This window comes from Neophocaena asiaeorientalis, unplaced genomic scaffold (genome assembly GCF_003031525.2).
Source record: "Neophocaena asiaeorientalis asiaeorientalis breed wild unplaced genomic scaffold, Neophocaena_asiaeorientalis_V1.1 scaffold46, whole genome shotgun sequence".
In the NCBI taxonomy this organism is placed as follows: domain Eukaryota; kingdom Metazoa; phylum Chordata; class Mammalia; order Artiodactyla; family Phocoenidae; genus Neophocaena; species Neophocaena asiaeorientalis.
Window position 1 is genome coordinate 9,492,269 of NW_020175393.1, and position 18,156 is coordinate 9,510,424.

General features: G+C 55.2%; 2 protein-coding genes across 5 annotated transcripts; one reads left to right on the forward strand and one right to left on the reverse strand.

The window, feature by feature from the left end:
• Positions 1 to 793: 793 nt before the first annotated feature.
• On the forward strand, positions 794 to 4,387 carry GNMT (glycine N-methyltransferase). The gene is made up of 6 exons (XM_024766281.1): positions 794 to 1,638; positions 2,707 to 2,834; positions 3,285 to 3,401; positions 3,547 to 3,689; positions 3,794 to 3,915; positions 4,008 to 4,387. Exons 1-6 carry the CDS (start codon positions 1,433 to 1,435, stop codon positions 4,177 to 4,179), a joined length of 888 nt encoding a protein of 295 aa, XP_024622049.1. The 5' UTR covers positions 794 to 1,432; the 3' UTR covers positions 4,180 to 4,387.
• Positions 4,388 to 4,508: 121 nt separating this feature from the next.
• PEX6 (peroxisomal biogenesis factor 6) lies at positions 4,509 to 16,371 on the reverse strand. Of its 4 annotated transcripts, XM_024766183.1 has the most exons (18): positions 15,417 to 16,371; positions 13,731 to 13,894; positions 13,173 to 13,256; positions 9,801 to 9,903; positions 9,301 to 9,434; positions 8,549 to 8,660; positions 7,974 to 8,182; positions 7,401 to 7,596; positions 7,127 to 7,203; positions 6,845 to 6,977; positions 6,558 to 6,763; positions 6,378 to 6,439; positions 6,044 to 6,152; positions 5,628 to 5,744; positions 5,427 to 5,504; positions 5,135 to 5,274; positions 4,765 to 4,942; positions 4,509 to 4,682 (listed from the first exon to the last, which is right to left on the reverse strand). In XM_024766183.1, the coding sequence occupies exons 1-17, from the start codon at positions 16,296 to 16,298 to the stop codon at positions 4,806 to 4,808; spliced, it is 2,943 nt and encodes a 980-aa protein (XP_024621951.1). In that variant the 5' UTR covers positions 16,299 to 16,371; the 3' UTR covers positions 4,509 to 4,682; positions 4,765 to 4,805. The 4 variants fall into 4 exon arrangements, with proteins under 4 accessions (XP_024621951.1, XP_024621954.1, XP_024621953.1 ...); XM_024766186.1 differs by having other exon boundaries at positions 4,509 to 4,942; positions 13,770 to 13,894; XM_024766185.1 differs by having other exon boundaries at positions 4,509 to 4,942; positions 7,434 to 7,596.
• Between the last annotated feature and the right edge of the window lie 1,785 nt (positions 16,372 to 18,156).

Sequence of the window (18,156 nt, forward strand, 5' to 3'; positions counted from 1 at the left end):
GGGCAGGCCCATTTGAGGTCGTCTGTGTGCTAAAAATAGAAAGGTAAGAATGATTACATATCTTTGGGGTTCCTCCAGCTCCCGGATTCTATAGATGGTAAGAGGGGGAGGGGATGGGGAGGCTCCTTTGTTCTAAATTCCATACCTCCGCTTTTTCTGAAGCCAGAAGAACAAAGACAGGTGGGGAAGGCTGTTCTTGCTGTCTTGGGCTTCCCTGGGTGGCATCATTTTCCTGAATCCACCTCAGTCCAGGGTCTTGTCCCAGGAAGAGACCTTCTGCTTTGGGGAGGAAGGATGGATGTACAGTAACCAAACGAAACGACCAATTTATGAAGTGACAGTGAGCAATATGACAGCAAGAGCACCAAGCACTCCCAGCCCTGACCCTGGACTTCGCACTCTGTGGGCACCTCCGTGAAAAGCAGTTGGTCTTTAGAGGGGCGCTTGGTTGGAGAGGAATTGGAACCAGACTTCACCTTAGGCAGCTCAAAAAAAAGCTTGATGCCTCACCTACAGGACAGAGGTACACCTGCCCCCAGGTGGGTGGAATGATTCCTTGGGCCAGAACTGCTCCTGGACTTGAGTGGCGAAGCCAGCATTTACCCAGATACTCCCCATTCCTTCCTTCCCTGGCTGACCAGGCCCTCCTTCAGCTGGACAGGGTTTTTTTTTTTTTTAAGATTTATTTATTTTATTTATTTTTTTGTCTGCTTCTGGTCTTAGTTGCAGCACGCAGGATCTTTGTTGAGGCATGCGGGGTCTTTCATTGTGGCGTGTGGGCTTCTCTCTGGTTGTGGCGTGCGGGTTCCAGAACGTGTGGGCTCTGTAGTTTGCAGCAAGCGGTCTCTAGTTGAGGCCCGCGAGCTCAGTAGTGGTGGGCTTAGTTGCCCTGCAGCAGGTGGGATCTTATTTCCCTGACCAGGGATCGAAGCCGCGTCCCCTGAATTGTAAGGGGGATTCTTTACCACTGGGCCACCAGGGAAGTCCCTGGACAGTCCTTCTTTAGATACTCGAATACCTTTTTTTCCCTGCTAGGGAGGGTCCGGCCCTGGGCGCCCATCTCTGTGGACTTAAAAGTTTCTTTCCAGCTTGGGGCGGGGGTGGAGCGGGCACTCTCACTTCTCCCCTTTCTCCTGGCCCTTCCTGGGCCCTCTCCTGCGACCTGGGTTAAGTGGGCAGGGGTCTGGGAGGGTCCCTTCCCGCCGAGGGATCGGCCAGAGGGCCGGATTTTCAGGCGGGCGAGAAGGGCTTGTCCAGGATTGCCAGGCAGCGCCCTCCCCGCGGCCCGAGCAGCCGCGGCCCCGGGCCCGGAGCCCAGCAGGGGCGTGTCCCCACGCTCACCTGCCATTGGGCAGGTGGGGCAGCCGGAGCTTTGGCAGGGGCCGTATTATAAACGCGGAGCCGGTGGCAGCGGAGCAAGGGACGTCGCAGAATGGTGGACAGCGTGTACCGGACCCGCTCCCTAGGGGTGGCGGCTGAAGGGCTCCCGGACCAGTACGCGGACGGAGAGGCGGCGCGCGTGTGGCAGCTCTACATCGGGGACACCCGCAGCCGCACCGACGAGTACAAGGCCTGGCTGCTCGGGCTGCTGCGCCAGCACGGCTGCCAGCGGGTGCTTGACGTGGCCTGTGGCACTGGGTGAGCCCGGGCAGGGGCCAGGGGACCGGAGTGAGCGGGAGCGGGGAGCGGGGAGCGGGTGGTGGGGAACCGGTGAGAGTGGGGACCCGGGGCATTGGGGCGACGGAGTTGGCTCGGCCCGGGCAGCTTGATCGCAGGACCACGGCCGGGCACGTCAGGGCAGCCTCCTCCGCCGACCCTGAGCGGGGCGGGGGCGCGACGCCAGGGCCAGGAATGAGTGTTTGCCCAGGCAGAACAGGCAGGGCGAGGCCGACGATGGCAGGACGGGGCCCAGGAGACCCAGGGTGAGAGCGAGGATGTGGGCACATCGGGTGGGGAAGGCAGGTTCAGGAGGGCGGCGCAAAGGCCGGGCTTTGGGGCCACACCGACCTAAGCTCTGTTCGGGCTCCAGCGCTGCAGCGTTAACACTTGTTCGACATGTGCCTCGGCCAAAGTACTGTGCCAGGTGCTTTTGATACACCAGTTTTTAAAATCCTCACAAAACCCCATGAGGTAAGAAGGGCTATCCATTTACAGCTGTAGAAATTTGGCCTCAGAGAGGTAAAGGTGGAGAGATGATGCGGACCCAGGTTGTTTAGGGTCTGACCTGTGCTCTGAACCACCATGCTGGGAGTTCCCTGGTGGCCTAGTGGTTAGGGTTTCGCACTTTCACTGCCGAGGGCCCGGGGTTCAACCCCTGTTGGGGGAACTGAGATCTCACGAGCCTTGTGGCGCAGCCAAAAACAAAAACAAAAGAAATCATGCTGTACTACCTCCTGTGCTCAAGTTACCTAGCTTCCAGGAGCCTCAGTTTGCCCCATCTCTCAAATGGGGATAACACCATCTACCTTACTGGATTGCCATAAGGATTAATGCACCTTTGTAGAATACCTGACTCGGTGCTAAAACAAAAAAGAAAAGTTGCTACCGGGTTCTCAGTAACAGATTTGCCAGGTCAACTGAGGTCAGTGGAGAGAGGCTGGGGACAGGATATAGAGGAGACAGAAGTGTCCAGCACAGGGTCTCCTCCTTGCCTTCCCAGGCCCCCCTGACTGCCCCTCTCTGCCTGTCATCCCTGGTCCTGCCCAGGGTGGACTCCATCATGCTGGTGGAAGAGGGCTTCAGTGTGACAAGCGTGGATGCCAGTGACAAGATGCTGAAGTATGCGCTTAAAGAGCGCTGGAACCGGCGGCACGAGCCTGCCTTTGACAAGTGGGGTACGTGGGTCCAGCCAGGCGCCCTCAGCCCAGCCACCAAGGACACGGTTCTCTCTGCCCTGAGCTCCTTTAGCTCCTGTGGTGGGTGTTTTGTTTTCCTCAAGGGAGACAGTAAAACTACTGTCATTTCCCTGAAAAGGGAGGCTTAGGCACCAGAATGAGGTATTGAGTACGAGGGGCTAGTTTTAATTATGTTTATAGTGTCTTGTCTTTCCCCCAAATAAAAACCCGTTAAGCACAGAGCCTTTCTTCCCAACCATGGCTTCCTCCTCCCTGGGCCCCTCTTCCCCTTCACCCTCCATGTCCATAATGATCCCCTCCCCCTGACTGGATGGGGAGTCCCTGTGTGTGTCTTAAAGGGGAAACTGAGGCAGGACTCCACTTGGTGGAGGTGGGTACTGCTGGTACCATGGTGCCACCCTGATCCCTCTTCCCCTTCCCGGCCCTCAGTCATTGAAGAAGCCAACTGGATGACTCTGGACAAAGATGTGCCCCAGCCACCACGGGGTGGCTTCGATGCTGTCATCTGCCTTGGAAACAGTTTTGCCCACTTGCCAGACTGCAAAGGTGAGAGAGGATGTGGCCTTGGGCATGGACACTGCTTTGAGCTGTATCCTTTCCATGCCCCTGGGGAGGAGAAAGATGGGAGGGAGACTGGTGCTGGGGGCCCTGAGCAGACGCAGCCTCTCTGTCCCTGGCCGGCGGACTTCAGGGGACCAGAGTGAGCACCGGCTGGCCCTGAAGAACATCGCGAGCATGGTGAGGTCAGGGGGTGTGCTGGTCATCGATCATCGCAACTACGACCACATCCTCAGCACAGGCTGCGCACCGCCAGGGAAGAACATCTACTATAAGGTGGGGCCCCTGGGGGAGGGGCCGCCCAGAGAGGGAGGTGTGGTACCGGGGTCCAGGTCCCATCGGTAGTTGCAGAGGCTAACGCAGCTAACCACCACCTGCAGAGTGACCTGACCAAGGACATCACAACATCAGTGCTGACGGTGAACAACAAGGCCCACATGGTGACCCTGGATTACACGGTGCAGGTGCCAGGGACTGGCCAGAGCGGTTCTCCTGACCTGAGGTACCCACCTGGCAAGGCAGGGGGGGTGGGGGGGGTGGGGTGAGGGTGCTGAGACCACCAGTCCTCATGGTTGGTCAGGGGCTCTGTTGCAGTAAGTTCCGGCTCTCCTACTACCCTCACTGTCTGGCATCCTTTACGGAGCTGCTTCAAACAGCCTTCGGGGGCAAGTGCCAACACAGCGTCCTGGGTGACTTCAAGCCTTACAAGATGGGCCAGGCCTACATTCCCTGCTACTTCATCCACGTGCTCAAGAAGACAGACTGAACAAGCCCTCAGCTCCCACAGCCCTCTGCCCAGGCGCTGCCAGGCTCTGTCTGGGGAGGAGGGACCAGCAGCCCCACACCAAGCCCAGCCCCCTCCAGCGCAGATCTTGCGGGTGTGGGGAGGGGCAGACTGCAGCTGGGGGACAGGGATTTGGGTTCAGGCAGATGGAAGGCTGAACAATATAGTTCCTGCCGTTTTCAGGTTCTGTGTACCTTGTGTTTGTATCAGAAGGATCAGGCTCCTGCGGTGCCCGCCCTGCCCTCCCGAGTTTACTCCGCCACCGGCTTGCTCTTCTTCATGCCAACCTTTTAGACCACAACACCAGCAGGGGGCGGCATATGCTTTATTTTCAGCCACAGATGGGGCTCCCTCAGGACCTGATCCTTCCTCCTGAGCAGAGGGGCCTTAGTCCTGCAGCTGGCCTGGAAGGCGGACAGGTGGGAAGAGGATGCCTCCTGAGCTCTCTCGGGGCTCCTGATGCCACTCGGCACTCAAGGGAGTGCCTGGAGGTAGACAGAGTTCAGGTGGGTCGGTGGCACTGGCCTGAGAAAGAGCCTTTGCTCTCTCAGGTCTCTGTGGAGATACCTTTAGCCCCTGCAGGCAGGGTCCCGGGCTGCAGGAGGCTCCTAGCAGGCAGCAAACTTGCGCTGGATGCTCTTGTACCGGAGCAGCTCGTGCTCGCTCACCGAGGGCTGTAGCCGGGCTGCAGCCTGTAGCAGGTCCTCCGTGGTGAGCAGCAGTGCCGAGCTCCCGGGCTCCAGGCCTGGGGGTGACAAGGGGGGGAGGCCAGCTGGGGCACGGAGGCTGTGGTCTCTGCCCAAGCAGGGGAGCACCCTGGTAGGCACCTTCTTGCCCAGAGTCCCCCAGGGGTCAACAGTCCCTCCTCTGAAATCCAGAACCAGGCCTGGTGCCCACTAGGTCCTTGGCTGACCTCTGGGGCTGGTGAGTGGCTCACCTTCCTCCAGGTCCCGAACCCTGCGTTTGAGGGCAGCTGTCATGGCATCGGAGCATAAGGAGTAGAGGTCTGCGCCCGTCAGCTGGGGTGGGCAGTGGTCCAGCACGTCCACCAGGCTCACAGAGGGCTCGAGCCTGAATCTGTTGTGGGGATACAGGAAACAAAGAGACTTACCTGGCACCCCCTACTCTGTCAGAAGGCATCTCTGACCAGCTTACTGTGCACTCTGCACTTATCCCCTAACCATCCCGAGGCCCAAGCCCTGTGGGGGTCTCCCTCTAACAGGGCATACTTGCGCGTGATGGCGCTCAGAACACGCAGCTGGGAGGCGCGGTCCTCGCTCACTCCTACAAACACCAACTTGTCAAACCTTTAAGGAGACAGCTGGGCGTGAGTGCCAGGGTGCCTGGCATGAGGGTGGAGAGGCACCGGATGGGGGTCAAGGGACAGGCCCAAATGGGCCTGGCAGAGGTGAAAGGTACGGGGTGCACACCTGCCGGGCCTCAGAAGGGCAGGGTCCAGGAGGTCTGGTCTGTTGGTGGCTCCAATCACAAACACATCCTGAGTGCTGTGAAGCCCGTCCAGCTCGGCCAGGAGCTGAGACACCACCCTGTGAAGGAGGAAGTGAAGGTGAGAGAGTGCCTGGTCCATCCTCAGCCTCTGCCCTGCCTGTGGTGTTCCATGCAGGCTGTCTCCACAGGGCCCCCTGCCCGGTTGTGCTCTGTGTACCCCTCCACACAGGGCCCCATCTCCTCAATGCCCCACACCCAATTCCACGGCCCCTTTTAGCTTCTGTTACACTATCGCAGAACCAGTAGGGCAGGAGCTCTTCGGCTCCGAAGACTAGTGCAACCTGTCTCACATCCCTCTGTCCTGGACCCCAGATTCCATTCTGGCTCAGACCCCCACCTGTCCATCACACCTCCAGAGTCTCCACTTCGCCCCCGGCTTGGGGCCAAGGAGTCCAGTTCATCAAAGAAGATGATGCATGGAGCTGCGGCCCTGGCCCTGGCAAACACTTAGGAGAGAGAAGGGCCCACAGGACAGGGAAGCCCAGGGTGGGTTTGAAGTCAGGAGATGGGGAGGGAAACCCATGTTGACAACTCATCACTAGCACTTCAGGTAAGAGGCCCCACCCAGCAGGAACCTGACCTGGGGAGAGGAAGACTAGCAGTGACCGCGAGCAGCCTGAGGGTAGGGGCGGCTCAGGGGGCCAGAAGCCCTGCCCCCACCCCCCACTCACCTTGCCGTACATTCTCCTCGCTCTGGCCCACGTACATGTTGATCAGCTCGGGCCCCTTCACGCTGAGGGAGGGGATGGGAGAGGGTGAGACTCCTCAGACGCAGAAAACACACAACACACCTCCTGCCCCCTGCCGCTGCCCCCAATCCACCCACCCTCCCTGCCAGGCCCCCTCGCCACCTGAGGAAGGTGAGGCTGCACTCAGTGGCTACTGCCTTGGCCAGGAGGGTCTTGCCCGTGCCAGGGGGCCCGTGGAGCAGAAGGCCGGAGCGCCTCAGGCCCAGGCTCAGCAGCTCAGGGTGCTCTAGAGGGAGCTGAATAGTCTCCAGAATCTCCTTCTTCACCTCCTGCAGCCCGCCCACATCGTGCCAGGACACCAGGGGGATCTAGGAGATGGAAAGGGCACAGTTGGACACGTGCTGGTGGAGGGAGCTCCGGTCCCACCTCCAAGGACCTGGAGTGTCTACCTTGGGGGCTCCGACGGCCTGGGAGTGAGCTGACTGCAGCTGCTCCAGCGCCTGCCCAAAGTCCTCAGCCAGGAGAGGAAAGCCAGCAGCACACAGCTCCCCCTCATCCTCCGCACTCAAGCCACCTGCCCAGCTGCAAAGGAAAATCCAGGGAGGCCTCTGGAGGACCTAACCTGAGGTCTCCTCCCCATAAGGGCCCTCACCCTCCTCCCTTCCTCACCAGCCCCTACCCACCCATACCGCCTCTTGCCGCCTTGCCCCTCCTGTGCCCAATTTCTTTACCCCGAGTTCTTGATCCTGGTGCAGGCTGCCCGGCTGCTGTGGGTCAAAAGGGCATAGAGATCCCCTACCACAAAGCCCTGGGGAACCACAGGAGAGGACACGTGAGCAGGTCACAGTAGGCAGGAACCCTTGCGGGGCTGGACCCCTGGCTGGAGCAGAGGCCCATCACTGATGCCTCGGGTTTTCTACCCTCACTTGCACACTTGCATGGCAGCAGGACTGAGTACCCCCGGCAAAGAGTGCAGGGCGGCCCGTATCCTGCCTGGGTACTCACTGCACACCGCCGTGCCAGCTGCGCCAGGTTCACCTCTTGGCCCAGTGGGAGGTGGGCAGTGAGGGCCCGCAGGATGCTGAGCCGCTGCCCCTCTGACAGCACAGGCACCTCCAGCTCGTGAGGAAACGCTGTCTGCACATCCACAGGCAGGTCCTGGGCCCGGCTTGTGGTGGCCACGACCATCAGGGGAGGGCAGCTGCAGACAGGGAGTGGGCAGCACTCAGGGCAAGAAGGTGGCCGGCAGCCCCTGAGCACTGCCTCGTCCTGAGGCTGGTGCAGGAGGGCAGGGAGGAGGGTAGGGCTGGGATGGGACAGGGAGATGGGCGCCCCAAAGCTTCCTGGATGGGGCATCCCCCCTACACAGGGCGCTCAGTGAGGGCAGAGGCTGTGCTTTAGTGTCCCCCAAGAAATACCAGGGACTGCATCCTCCTCCCTCTGGGTACCCCCATGCCCCTCAGCTCAGGGCTGCCTGGAGAGCAGCCAGATGGGCAGCAGACGTCTAAGAAGCCACTGAGGGGGTGGTGAAGAGAGGGCTGGACCCTACCCCCTTCCAGGCCCAGCGCTGGATGATACCTGGGGAGGGGGTCTTCATCCAGGAGGAGGCGACGCAGTGTGGCCACCACACGGGCATCCTCGCCTAACCCATCACGGTCCCGGCCCAGCAGGTCCACAGCTGTCAGCAGCAGAACCACAGGCCGGCAGCGCCCGGCCCGGGAGAAAGTGGCCTGCAGTTTTGTCTCCACAGCCCCGCTACTGTCTGCACAGAGGCTGGAGCAGGGCACCTGGGGAGGGGGTCCCGATGGGCCTGTGAGCAAGGGAGCAGGGATGACTGGGGCAGGAGAATGGAGGGAGGAGTCACTAGAAGGTACAGGCCATCTCTTTTTGGAGGGCAGGGATGGGGGAGGACGGTAACACTGGCCAAGTCCTAACTCTTCTTTACCCTAACCTCATTTCCTGGACTGTCCACCAAAACCTTGGAGAATCCTCTTTCTTGAAAGCATCTCTCAGTAGCTCAGCATCACGGGACTATGCCTGACCCACTGGCCCACTAGGCTGAGGTGGCAGGGTCAGGCTTGTAGCCAGGGGGAGAGGGAGAATCTGGGCTGGGGAGGAGACGTGGTTGGGATCTACTCTCCAGGGACCCTCACCTTCAGTAAGTGGAGCCCGAGGCAGCTGCAGGCGGCAGCGACTGCAGTGGTCTTCCCACTGCCCGGGGGGCCCCGTAGAAGGACACTGCCTGTTCCTGTCAGCAGGGCACCCCTGCAACCAGAGAAGAGACGTTTGTTTCCTCCATTCTGCCCAAATGTGAGAGTCCCCAGTGACACAGGGCCCCTTGGATCCAGAAAGCAGACACCATCCTTGAAGCAAACCCCCTCCCCAACCCTCAGGGCTGTCGCCACATGGTGAGGCCATATTTCCCACACCACCTTGGTACTCTGGCAGGGGCATGGAGCATATCCAGCAGCTGAGACTAATTCTCTTTTGTCATCAAGAAAGTCTTGGCTATTCTGTCTGGTTTGGATTGTATTGGGCGGAATTAGGGAGGCGTGTGTGGCTACACTTAGGCCACTGGTATGAGGACCTGTGTCTTTCAGGTACAGGATGGTGAAGGTCAGGATGGCTAGTGGGCTCCCCAAGGGGAATGGCAGTCTCAGAGACAGTTGTCCCCAGTGGAGATTATTCCTCCATAGCTGACCCCGGAGGACCGTGGTTATCCCAGGAAAGGAGCCTGGGAATTTGCTTACAGAAAGGACATGGGCTAGTGGCCTGGGCCTAACAGTTGGAGGGAGGTCCACCTAATTCTTCCACTCTGAACAGGGCATTAGGAACTACTTGTCTGGCCTGCCGCTCCTCCAGGGACGTTCTCAGCAGGCTTTTCTCACACAGAGGCCTCACTCACCCTGGCTGGAGGCGAGGCTTCAGGGCAGCACAGAGCTCAGTCACCAAGCCCTCCAGGCCTGGAGGAGACAAGCTGCTCCAGGGGGTGGATTCACCTGAAGGGAGCCTTGGAACAAGGCTCAGGGTAGAACCCACCTGTGAAAGGTGGGAGGAAGCTTTAGTTTCTAGAAGTTTGTTTTTTTTTTAATTTATTTTATGGTTAACTTACAATGTTGTGTTAATTTCTACTGTACAGCAAAGTGATTCAGTTATATAAACATACACATTATTTTTCATATTCTTTTCCATTATGGTTTATCCCAGGACACTGAATATAGTTCCCTGTGCTATATAGTAGGACTTTGTTGTTTATCCATTCTATATATAATAGTTTGCATCTGCTAATACCAAACTCCCAGTCCATCCCTCCCCCTTGGCAACCACAAGTCTGTTCTCTAGAAGTTCTTTCTGCTCCTTTCCCCAAGTCTACCCCCAAGTCTACCCCCACCGCTAGGGCCTCACCAAGTACAAGGAGGTGTGGGTGGTGTCAGCTACGTAGGCCCTGGTTGGCCCATCCGGAGCTTCCCCAACTGTTTTCTTCACTTTAAAAAACATCTCCCGCCACCTGCAGGAAAGAGGCCCAATGAACCCCAGATCCAGAGCACACACACCCCTCCCCAAGGGCAAGGTGGCTGTCTCAGTCAGAGGTCCACTGCAGGGACAAACTCAAGAGCAGCATAAATACATGTCCCTAGACATGGCGGAGGTGGGGAGGAAGTGGGGAACGTGGAGGAAAAGGAAAGCAGATGGTCTTTCTTATCTCCCTGACTGGATCACATGCATTTTGAGTGCAGGAACTGTGCCTGTCCTCCGCATCCCTCATGACAACATCACCTGAGGGTGTGTTTCTTCAGGTAAAAGGCCTGCCCACCCACTCCAATGGGAGAAGCCACCCCTGCACCAAGCAGTGACCATCTGACTGTTTTCACTGGCTTCGGAACAGTCTCTCCCTCAAATACGTACCCACCAAGGCCACCCAAAACCTCAGAGGAAAGAGTCCCTTGGCTCTTATTCAAGCATCCACAAACCCTAACTGCGGGCAGATTCCTTCATAATGACATTTAATGATTAATGATTCTCTGTTTTGGCTGCACATTAGAATTATCTGTGAAACTTAAAAAAAAAATCAACATCTCTCAAATACTGTATGATTCCATTCAGTAGATTAGTGGCTGCCAGGAGCTGAGGGAAGGAGGGAACAGGGAGTGACTGCTAATGGGGAGGGGTTTCTTTCTGGGGTGATGAACATGTTCTGGAATTAGTGATGTTGATGGCACAACCTTGAGAATATACTAAAAGCCACCGAATTGTACACTTTAAAAGCATGAATTTTGGGCTTCCCTGGTGGCGCAGTTGTTGAGAGTCCGCTTGCCGATGAAGGGGACACGGGTTTGTGCCCCGGTGCGGGAGGATCCCACATGCCGCGGAGCGGCTGGGCCCGTGAGCCATGGCCGCTGGGCCTGTGCGTCCGGAGCCTGTGCTCCGCAACGGGAGAGGCCACAGCGGTGGGAGGCCCGCGTACCGCAAAAAAAAAAAAAAAAAAAAAAAAACCATGAATTTTATGGTATGTGAATTATATCTCAATTTAAAAATTAACATTTTCCTTCCTTTGGAAAAAAATAAAGACTGCACAGGTCCCAGCCTCACCCTGCTGCTCCAATAGGTCTGGGGTGGGACTCACACATTTGTATTTTTCGAAAGCTCCCGGACATAACCAGGGCTGTGCAGTCACTGGCTAGTGTCAGAGTGAGTTAGGGTTACTCAGCCTACTAAGGGGGCGGGTAGCAGATAGCAGTCACGAGTCCAATTTTCCAGATAAAGAAATGAACTACTCCCATCTCTAGTCCTCAGGCAGAACAGCAATGACAGAACCTGGGCCTCTTTAAGGTCCAATCAGGGTGCAAATTCCTTTGCTCAGCGCCTCACAGTCACAGAACTGCTCCCTCTGGCAGCACAGGAGGGTGGGGGTGGGAATGCTTTCAGGTGGAGGGGGAAGCATACCAGGTTAGTATTATGAAACTCACGTAACCATAGGCAGTGATTGTGGTAAAAACTAGAACATAAGGAAAACGGTCCTACTGTTATTCATTATAAATAAATGATGGAAATAAATAAATAAATAAATGATGGGTGGGTCCATAACCTAGACTCAGTCAGGCTGAACATCCTGTCAGAGTGCATACGGCAGGCAGTGGAATCCAAGGAGGAACAGCACTGAGGCGGGGAGGGGGAGGGAGACATGCCCACCCCCTTCCACGGAGAGTGGAGGGACCACCTCAGTGAGCACACGGGCCAGACCTCTGGAACATATCTGGACACTGCTGAGGAACACCGGGTTGCGTTCCCGAGAGCCAGATGGGAAACAGTGGAGCTGGAACCCATAGGGCTGGCGTGGGAAAGCAGAACGCTGGGGAGTCTGAAGGGGCTATAGTGGACTTCCTTGCCAGGGATCACAGAAGCCTCCCTGCAGGGCTTCCCTTACCAAGTCCAAGAAGTGGGGCTAAAGCACTCATCTCTGTCCTTGGACCCACCTGTCCATCCCAACCCTGCTTTCCAGGACCTGCTCAGGGGGGAAGAACCATGTGCTCAGCACTCAGAGGAGGGAGACAGGTCTCCAGGGGGCTGGAATGGCAGAGGTCCAGGAACAGGATGGGCTTGCCAGTCTGCCTCAGGAGGGCCTAGTGCCTGTTTTCCTTTCAAAGTACAAAGGGTGGGCATTCTGCAGTTTTCCTACAGAAAGCTAGCTCATAGACATTTGCTATATTTAAGATGGGATACAGAGTAGGAAGTGATGGATAGCAGCCTGGCATTCTCCACCAGGCCCCAGTTGTAGATTTGAACTGGGAAAGCTCAAAGAGGTGCCCTGCAGCGCCAAGTGGGATTACATGGGGCACTTCCAGCCCCTTCCTCTAGGTACCACAGCCCTGAGACTGGGGAGACAAGAGTGCTGGCCAGAACCCAGCTCTGAATACCGACCAAGGACGAATCAGGCGCTCCAGACAAGGTGTCCCTCTCTTGGCAGAGGGCCCAGGCTGGCTCAGCCCGGAACCTTGGGCACTATGGCTCTTATGCCCAAGTTCCTGCAGGCGGGTCCCACCACCTCAATGAGATTTCCTGGAAAGTTGGGTTAGTGTACCTACCAGCTGTCTTCTCCTTCTAGTAAATCCCTACAGGAAATCAGTCCTGGGGTGTGGAGGTACACATTCTTCCCCCTTCACATAAGGCCAAGTGGTCTCTGAATTCTTCACCTCACCATTTTACATGCAACTTCTGTAGTCAGAGTCAACAGGAGGAGGAGAAAGGTTGGACTCCTTGTTTTGGGTCCCAAGCTCAGTTATGCTCTATTTCTCATTCTGTTGAGGATAAGTAAAGAGGGAAGGCCTCCCAAGGACAGCAGAAATCCCTCCCTCCCCTGCCTTGGGAGACAGGATTGAAAGCAGCATGTGCACATTCCATCCATTAGGGTAGAAATCAGGGCCTGGGTCTCCTCCTGCTGAGTGTATGGGAGGTGTGGCCTAAGCAACACTGGTTAAGAATGGAAAGCAAGGAATCTCACCTTGGTCTAGGCCATTAAACTGTTCTAAATGCTTTACTTTATCTAGGACCACCAATCGATTTGAGGATAAACACCCCCAAAAGCTAGCAGGCTGTGGTTCTTAATTCTTTTTTCAGTCACACGCCTATTTGAGAACCTGAAGAAGGTATGTGCCTTCTGTCCAGAAATATGTGTGACAACAACAAAATGTTCTTATGCACAAAATTATTCCATTCAACTTGAGGACTCCTGCACCCAGGTTAAGAATCCCAGCTGTAGGAAAGGAGGCAGCTGCGTACCTGGGCAGTTTCTCTGGGCTTCCTTCCAGGATCTCTACTTGTCCGACTGTTGGCACACACAGAACATCCCCTTCCTGGACTGCCCTGTAACACAGCAGTGGCCCTGGTCAGCTCACGATGGGAGTCAAGAGCATGGGCCTGACACGTGCCCGCACAGCCAACCCCAACATGCAGACTATTTCTTAGGGGCCTCCTGCCCACCCAGAGATCCCAAGCAGTTGTACAGAGAACAAGTCTGACCTAGAAAGAGCTGCAGGAAATGGCAGAGAGGCTAGAGAGGGGATCAGAGACCGGAGGGAGGCAAAGCAGGATCCCGGCTGCTTTGGGGTCTTCCCAAATCAAAGTGGTTTCTCAGTTTAGGATGGCTGGATTCACCTCCTGGTCCAGATTACTCTTCTATTGTCCGCCTGACACAGCAAGAGGCTTCTAGCCATAATATTGCCTTAAACTGTGGCTTTTTAAAATCAGATGCTCTGTGGTACCTGAATCTAAGGCATGGGATAGGAGGAGAGCAATGAGGGTAAGATGCTATCCTCCTGAAATGGGGACGCAGCTAACCTGGGTGTCTGAAAGTGCCGGTAAAGAACATGGTCATACGTTCCATTAGTGCTGTAGTGAGGAGAGGACACAATTTCGATGTGTAACTCTTTGGCAAACGGAGGCCCAGGCAGCACTGAGCAGCTTCCTTTGTCTTCAGGGGTGCTGGAGCCCTCCAAGTATCTCTATTAGAGAAATAACCACCACCTTATAACCTTCTCCCAAGGAGTCAGGCTCTACCCAATCCCTTAGCAATCAATATTTCTGCTTCCATCCTTTATCCTTTCCATAACCATAAGGCTTGTGGGAGAGGAGACCTAAGGTAGCAGAGCTGAATACCTATATCTTCCTGAGAAAACAGAAACCTCTCCTTCTAATGGGCACCAGGAAGAGATTTCTGACTCTGACTTTTCTGACTCTCCCTCCAAAAAGTTCACCAGGAAAGATAACCATTCCGTAATACCTTTATACTGGCCCAGAGCCAGTGAAACAGTAAAGACATTTAATGCCCACAAGTCATTTGAGTGACACCAGGCAGCCACTGGGAATATTAATTGGACATTAGTGGGGACACTCTGAATTCAGGCTGTAGTTAAAGGATATGATCACAATGAAGCTGAAAGGGCTGCGTTAGCTGAATGAGCTCCAGTCTGAGTAATCCAGTATTTTCCCTCCATTCAGAAGGAAATCCACACCTAACTCCCATTCGAGCGTATCTTATATCTCTTTTTGACATCCCATAGCACTAACTGGCTATGCCAGCATTACCTAATATAACTTTCTACAGTGATAGAATTGTTCTATATTAACATGTGGATGTTGAACACTCAACATATGCCTAAAGCAATTAACGAACTGAATTTTTTACTGCATTACTTTCACTTGATTTAAAGCGCCACCAAGGGGCTAGTGGCTTCCATACTGGAGAGCGCAGGCCTAAACCATACACCTTAATTAAAAAGAAGACTATATTTGTACCCCCAAAATAATTACCTTCTTGAAGTAAACTTCTTAAAGGCAGAAACCAAAAACTCCTCCTGGATATATTTAATAAAATATTAAACTTAAACACCAAGCACTAAAGATAATAAAGAGCCCTTCCCTTCAAGGAATTTACAATGTACAGTTGAGCCTTAGACAGATTACATGATCATAACAACACAATAAAATAAATGCTCTCTGAAAGGTACAATGCAAAATGCTATAGTAAGAAGAAGTAATTTTAAATTTGTGGTGGTGAGATTATATAAGGCTTTGAGAAGATAGCGCCACCTTTAGATGGGCCTTCAAGGAAAGCATGGTAGGATTTTAACCGAGGAGGCTAAAAGAATAGGAAGGAACTTGAAGTCAAGGATAGCATGAGCAAAAGTTGGGGGTATCATCCTCCATACTACCCAGTACAATACTGGATACACTGCAGCAATTCAGCAAACAACTGACTAGATTTAGTAGAGTAATATATACAAGTGGTAATTTGTCTGTAATCTTCACCTTTCACCCAAATCGTGAAAGCCCTTCCCATGCACCACCAACATGTTTTTAATTGTAGAGAATGGGTAAACAAGGCTAAGAGGCATTAAGTGAAAAGTCCAAGATCTAAAGGAGTAAGGGACCTAAATTCTACAGCTCTGATCTTCTAATTCAGTTAAGACAAAGAAGAGGGGACAAAGACGAGGAAGCATTCCTGACCTCAGTCTGGTATCCTACCTGAATTTTAAGCTCTCCCACCTCCAGGGGATCACAGCCGAGATTAAAAGCCAGAGTAGCAGGCACGAGGGCCAGTCCGTCAGCGAGGGGCTCTCCCAGCTGCCCAGAGCTGGGTCCCAGCCTTTCACAGAGGTCCCAGCGAGGCTCTAGGACCTGCACCGTGGCCAAGTGTGGCTGGGAAGTGTTCGATGACTCTCCAGCCCGGGTCACCCACACCCATTCGCCCTGGAAGAGGCTGAGGCTACGGAGACAGCTCCGGCTCACCCCCAATGCATCTCCAGTCCCTCCCAGAACTCCCCGGAGTCGCCGGACTGTGCCAGAGGCCGCGAAGGAGGACACCACCGGCGGGGGTGGGGGCCGGCTGCTGTCCTCAGTCTCCGGACCCAGTTTGGCCCGCCCACGGAGCTCAGTCACAGCTAGTCGCGTCCCTGGGCCCAGTAGCCCTTGTAAAGCCGGCCGCGTCTCCAGCACCCGCGGTCCGGGTACTGGCAGGGTCTCTCCGCGCCTCACCAGCAACGGCCCGACTCTCGGTCCGAGCCCGGGCCCAGACGAGGTGCCGAGCAGCGCCCAGCCCAGCGCCGGGGGCCGCCGCACCGGCCGCGCCCGCACCCATGCCCCGGAGCCCAGGGCCAGGAGCCGCAACAGCGCGCGGCTCACCAGCAGCTGCGGAGGCCCCGGCCCCTGCTCTTCGGTGCCCGCGCCCGGTCCCTCCAGGGCGGCCACTAGCAGCGCCGGCCCTGCCGGGCTCTCCCCGGCAGGCCGCAGCGCCAGCACCAGGCCCAGCCCCGCCGCAGGCCACGGGCCCCCGGGCGGCAGCAGCACCGCCAACGGGGGTGTCTCCGTCGGGAAGGGCTCCAGGACCCGCAAGACTGCCAGCGCCATGGTGACAGAAAACCAACAAGCACAGAGCACAGCGAAGGAGGGCGCCTTCGGGAGCCGGAGAGCCAGACGTCCAAGCGGCTCACACGCCGCTTCCGCTTCCGTCAGGGGAGGTGCGAGGGAAGTGGGCGTGGCGTCTGGTGCAAGAGCTTGCTCCAGGAAGGTGAGCTGAACCTTGGATCGATTCGGGTGGTGCCATGGTGGCAGTAACGCAGTCACTGTGGTCGGGTAGTCTACGCAAGCACCCTTTGAGAAGTGTTTACAGGGATTTACCTTCCGCGCCTGCTTGGGGAGTAACGTCCTGTCAACTACCCTCCCCATAACATGTACTTAACCGTTTATTGAATGATCAATGAATGGTCATTATGTTCTGCATCAAACTCGGCCCACTGCTGGGAGCTATGGGTGGAGTGTTTAGGAAGGAGTCCACTCTGTGGAACTGTAGGCACTGAGGTTTGAGGGTTGTGGGGAAGGTTGCAGAAGGGAGTGAAAGGATTATAAAACTGGCTCAGACGGGCTTATGGGGATATGTAGTGGCTGCTGGCTGAATTACTACATGTGATTCATGTAGCCCTGGAGTGTTTGGTGCTGCCACACCTGTTCCAACACATCCTACACAAAACCCACGTTCCAGTGTTTTTTGTCCAGTTTGTTCTACTCCCACCAAGCTTGAAGCAACGACAAAGTAGCCTCACGTTTTCATCTCTCCAAAACCAGATGCTCTCCCCCCACCAATCCTTGCAGACTGGAGATCCATTCCTAACTTTCACCCTACAGAGGAGTGAGCAGCAGAGCAGACAGAAGAGAGAGGTTCAAGGTTTCAGTCATAAGTACCAAACCAACAGCTTGCTTGCTTCCCATCTGTGCTGTTAAGAGTTCATCCTTGTCTCCACCTCCACTGCTCTGTATAAAACACTTGGACACTGGCTTGCCGCACTTTCAGTTATTAACAATATTCTTGCATTTAGAATCAATGGATTGGGGACTTCCCTGGTGGTCCAGTGGTTAGGACTCCGTGCTTCCACTGCAGGGGGCACAGGTTTGATCCCTGGTTGGGGAACTAAGATCCCACATGCCGTGTGGTGTGGCCAAAAAGCAAAAAAGAAAAAAGAAAAGCATCAGTGAATTGGTTGGTGGCAATCTCCTCCTTCCAGACCTTGCATTCTCTTCCTTGCATTCCCTGCCTAACTTTCTCCTTTCCTTCATCTTGAGGCAGTCTTCTACTTTGTACATTCTACTTTCCTGAAAATCTGAGAGGTGAATATTAGATTTACATGTTATAAGGGTTTTTTTGATGTGGACCATTGTTTTTAAATTAATTAATTAATTAATTTATGTTTGGCTGCGTTGGGTCTTCGTTGCTGTGCACAGGCTTTCTTTAGCTGTGGCGAGCGGAGGCTACTCTTCATTGCGGTGTGCGGGCTTCTCATTGTGGTGGCTTCTCTTGTTTTAGAGAACGGGCTCTAGGCATGCGGGCTTCAGTAGTTGTGGCACGTGGGCTCACTTGTTGTGGCTCACAGGCTCTAGAGCGCGGGCTCAGTAGTTGTGGTGCACAGGCTTAGTTGCTCCGCGGCATGTGGGATCTTCCTGGACCAGAGCTCGAACCCATGTCCCCTGCATTGGCAGGCGGATTCTTAACCAGTGAGCCACTAGGGAAGTCTGATGTGGACCATTTTTAAAGTCTTTATTGAATTTGTTACAATATTGCTCCTGTTTTATGCTTCGGTTTTTTGGCCGTGAGGCATGTGGGATCCTAGCTCCCCGACCAGGGATCGAACCCACACCCCTGCACTGGAAAGTGAAGTCTTAACCACTGGACCGCCAAGGAAGTCCCTATAAGGTATTTCTATTCCCTAGAGAG

What these genes read in the sequence shown, in the direction of transcription:
- GNMT (XM_024766281.1), top strand. Translation starts at nt 1,433, where the DNA reads ATGGTGGACAGCGTGTACCGGACCCGCTCCCTAGGGGTGGCGGCTGAA. An exon ending in GACGTGGCCTGTGGCACTGG is followed by an intron (nt 1,639 to 2,706) that starts GTGAGCCCGGGC and finishes GGTCCTGCCCAG; the next exon opens with GGTGGACTCCATCATGCTGG. An exon ending in GGAAGAACATCTACTATAAG is followed by an intron (nt 3,690 to 3,793) that starts GTGGGGCCCCTG and finishes CACCACCTGCAG; the next exon opens with AGTGACCTGACCAAGGACAT.
- PEX6 (XM_024766183.1), bottom strand. Translation starts at nt 16,298, where the DNA reads ATGGCGCTGGCAGTCTTGCGGGTCCTGGAGCCCTTCCCGACGGAGACA. An exon ending in CCCACACCTCCTTGTACTTG is followed by an intron (nt 9,435 to 9,800) that starts GTGAGGCCCTAG and finishes CACCTTTCACAG; the next exon opens with GTGGGTTCTACCCTGAGCCT. An exon ending in ACCAGGATCAAGAACTCGGG is followed by an intron (nt 6,978 to 7,126) that starts GTAAAGAAATTG and finishes TTTCCTTTGCAG; the next exon opens with CTGGGCAGGTGGCTTGAGTG.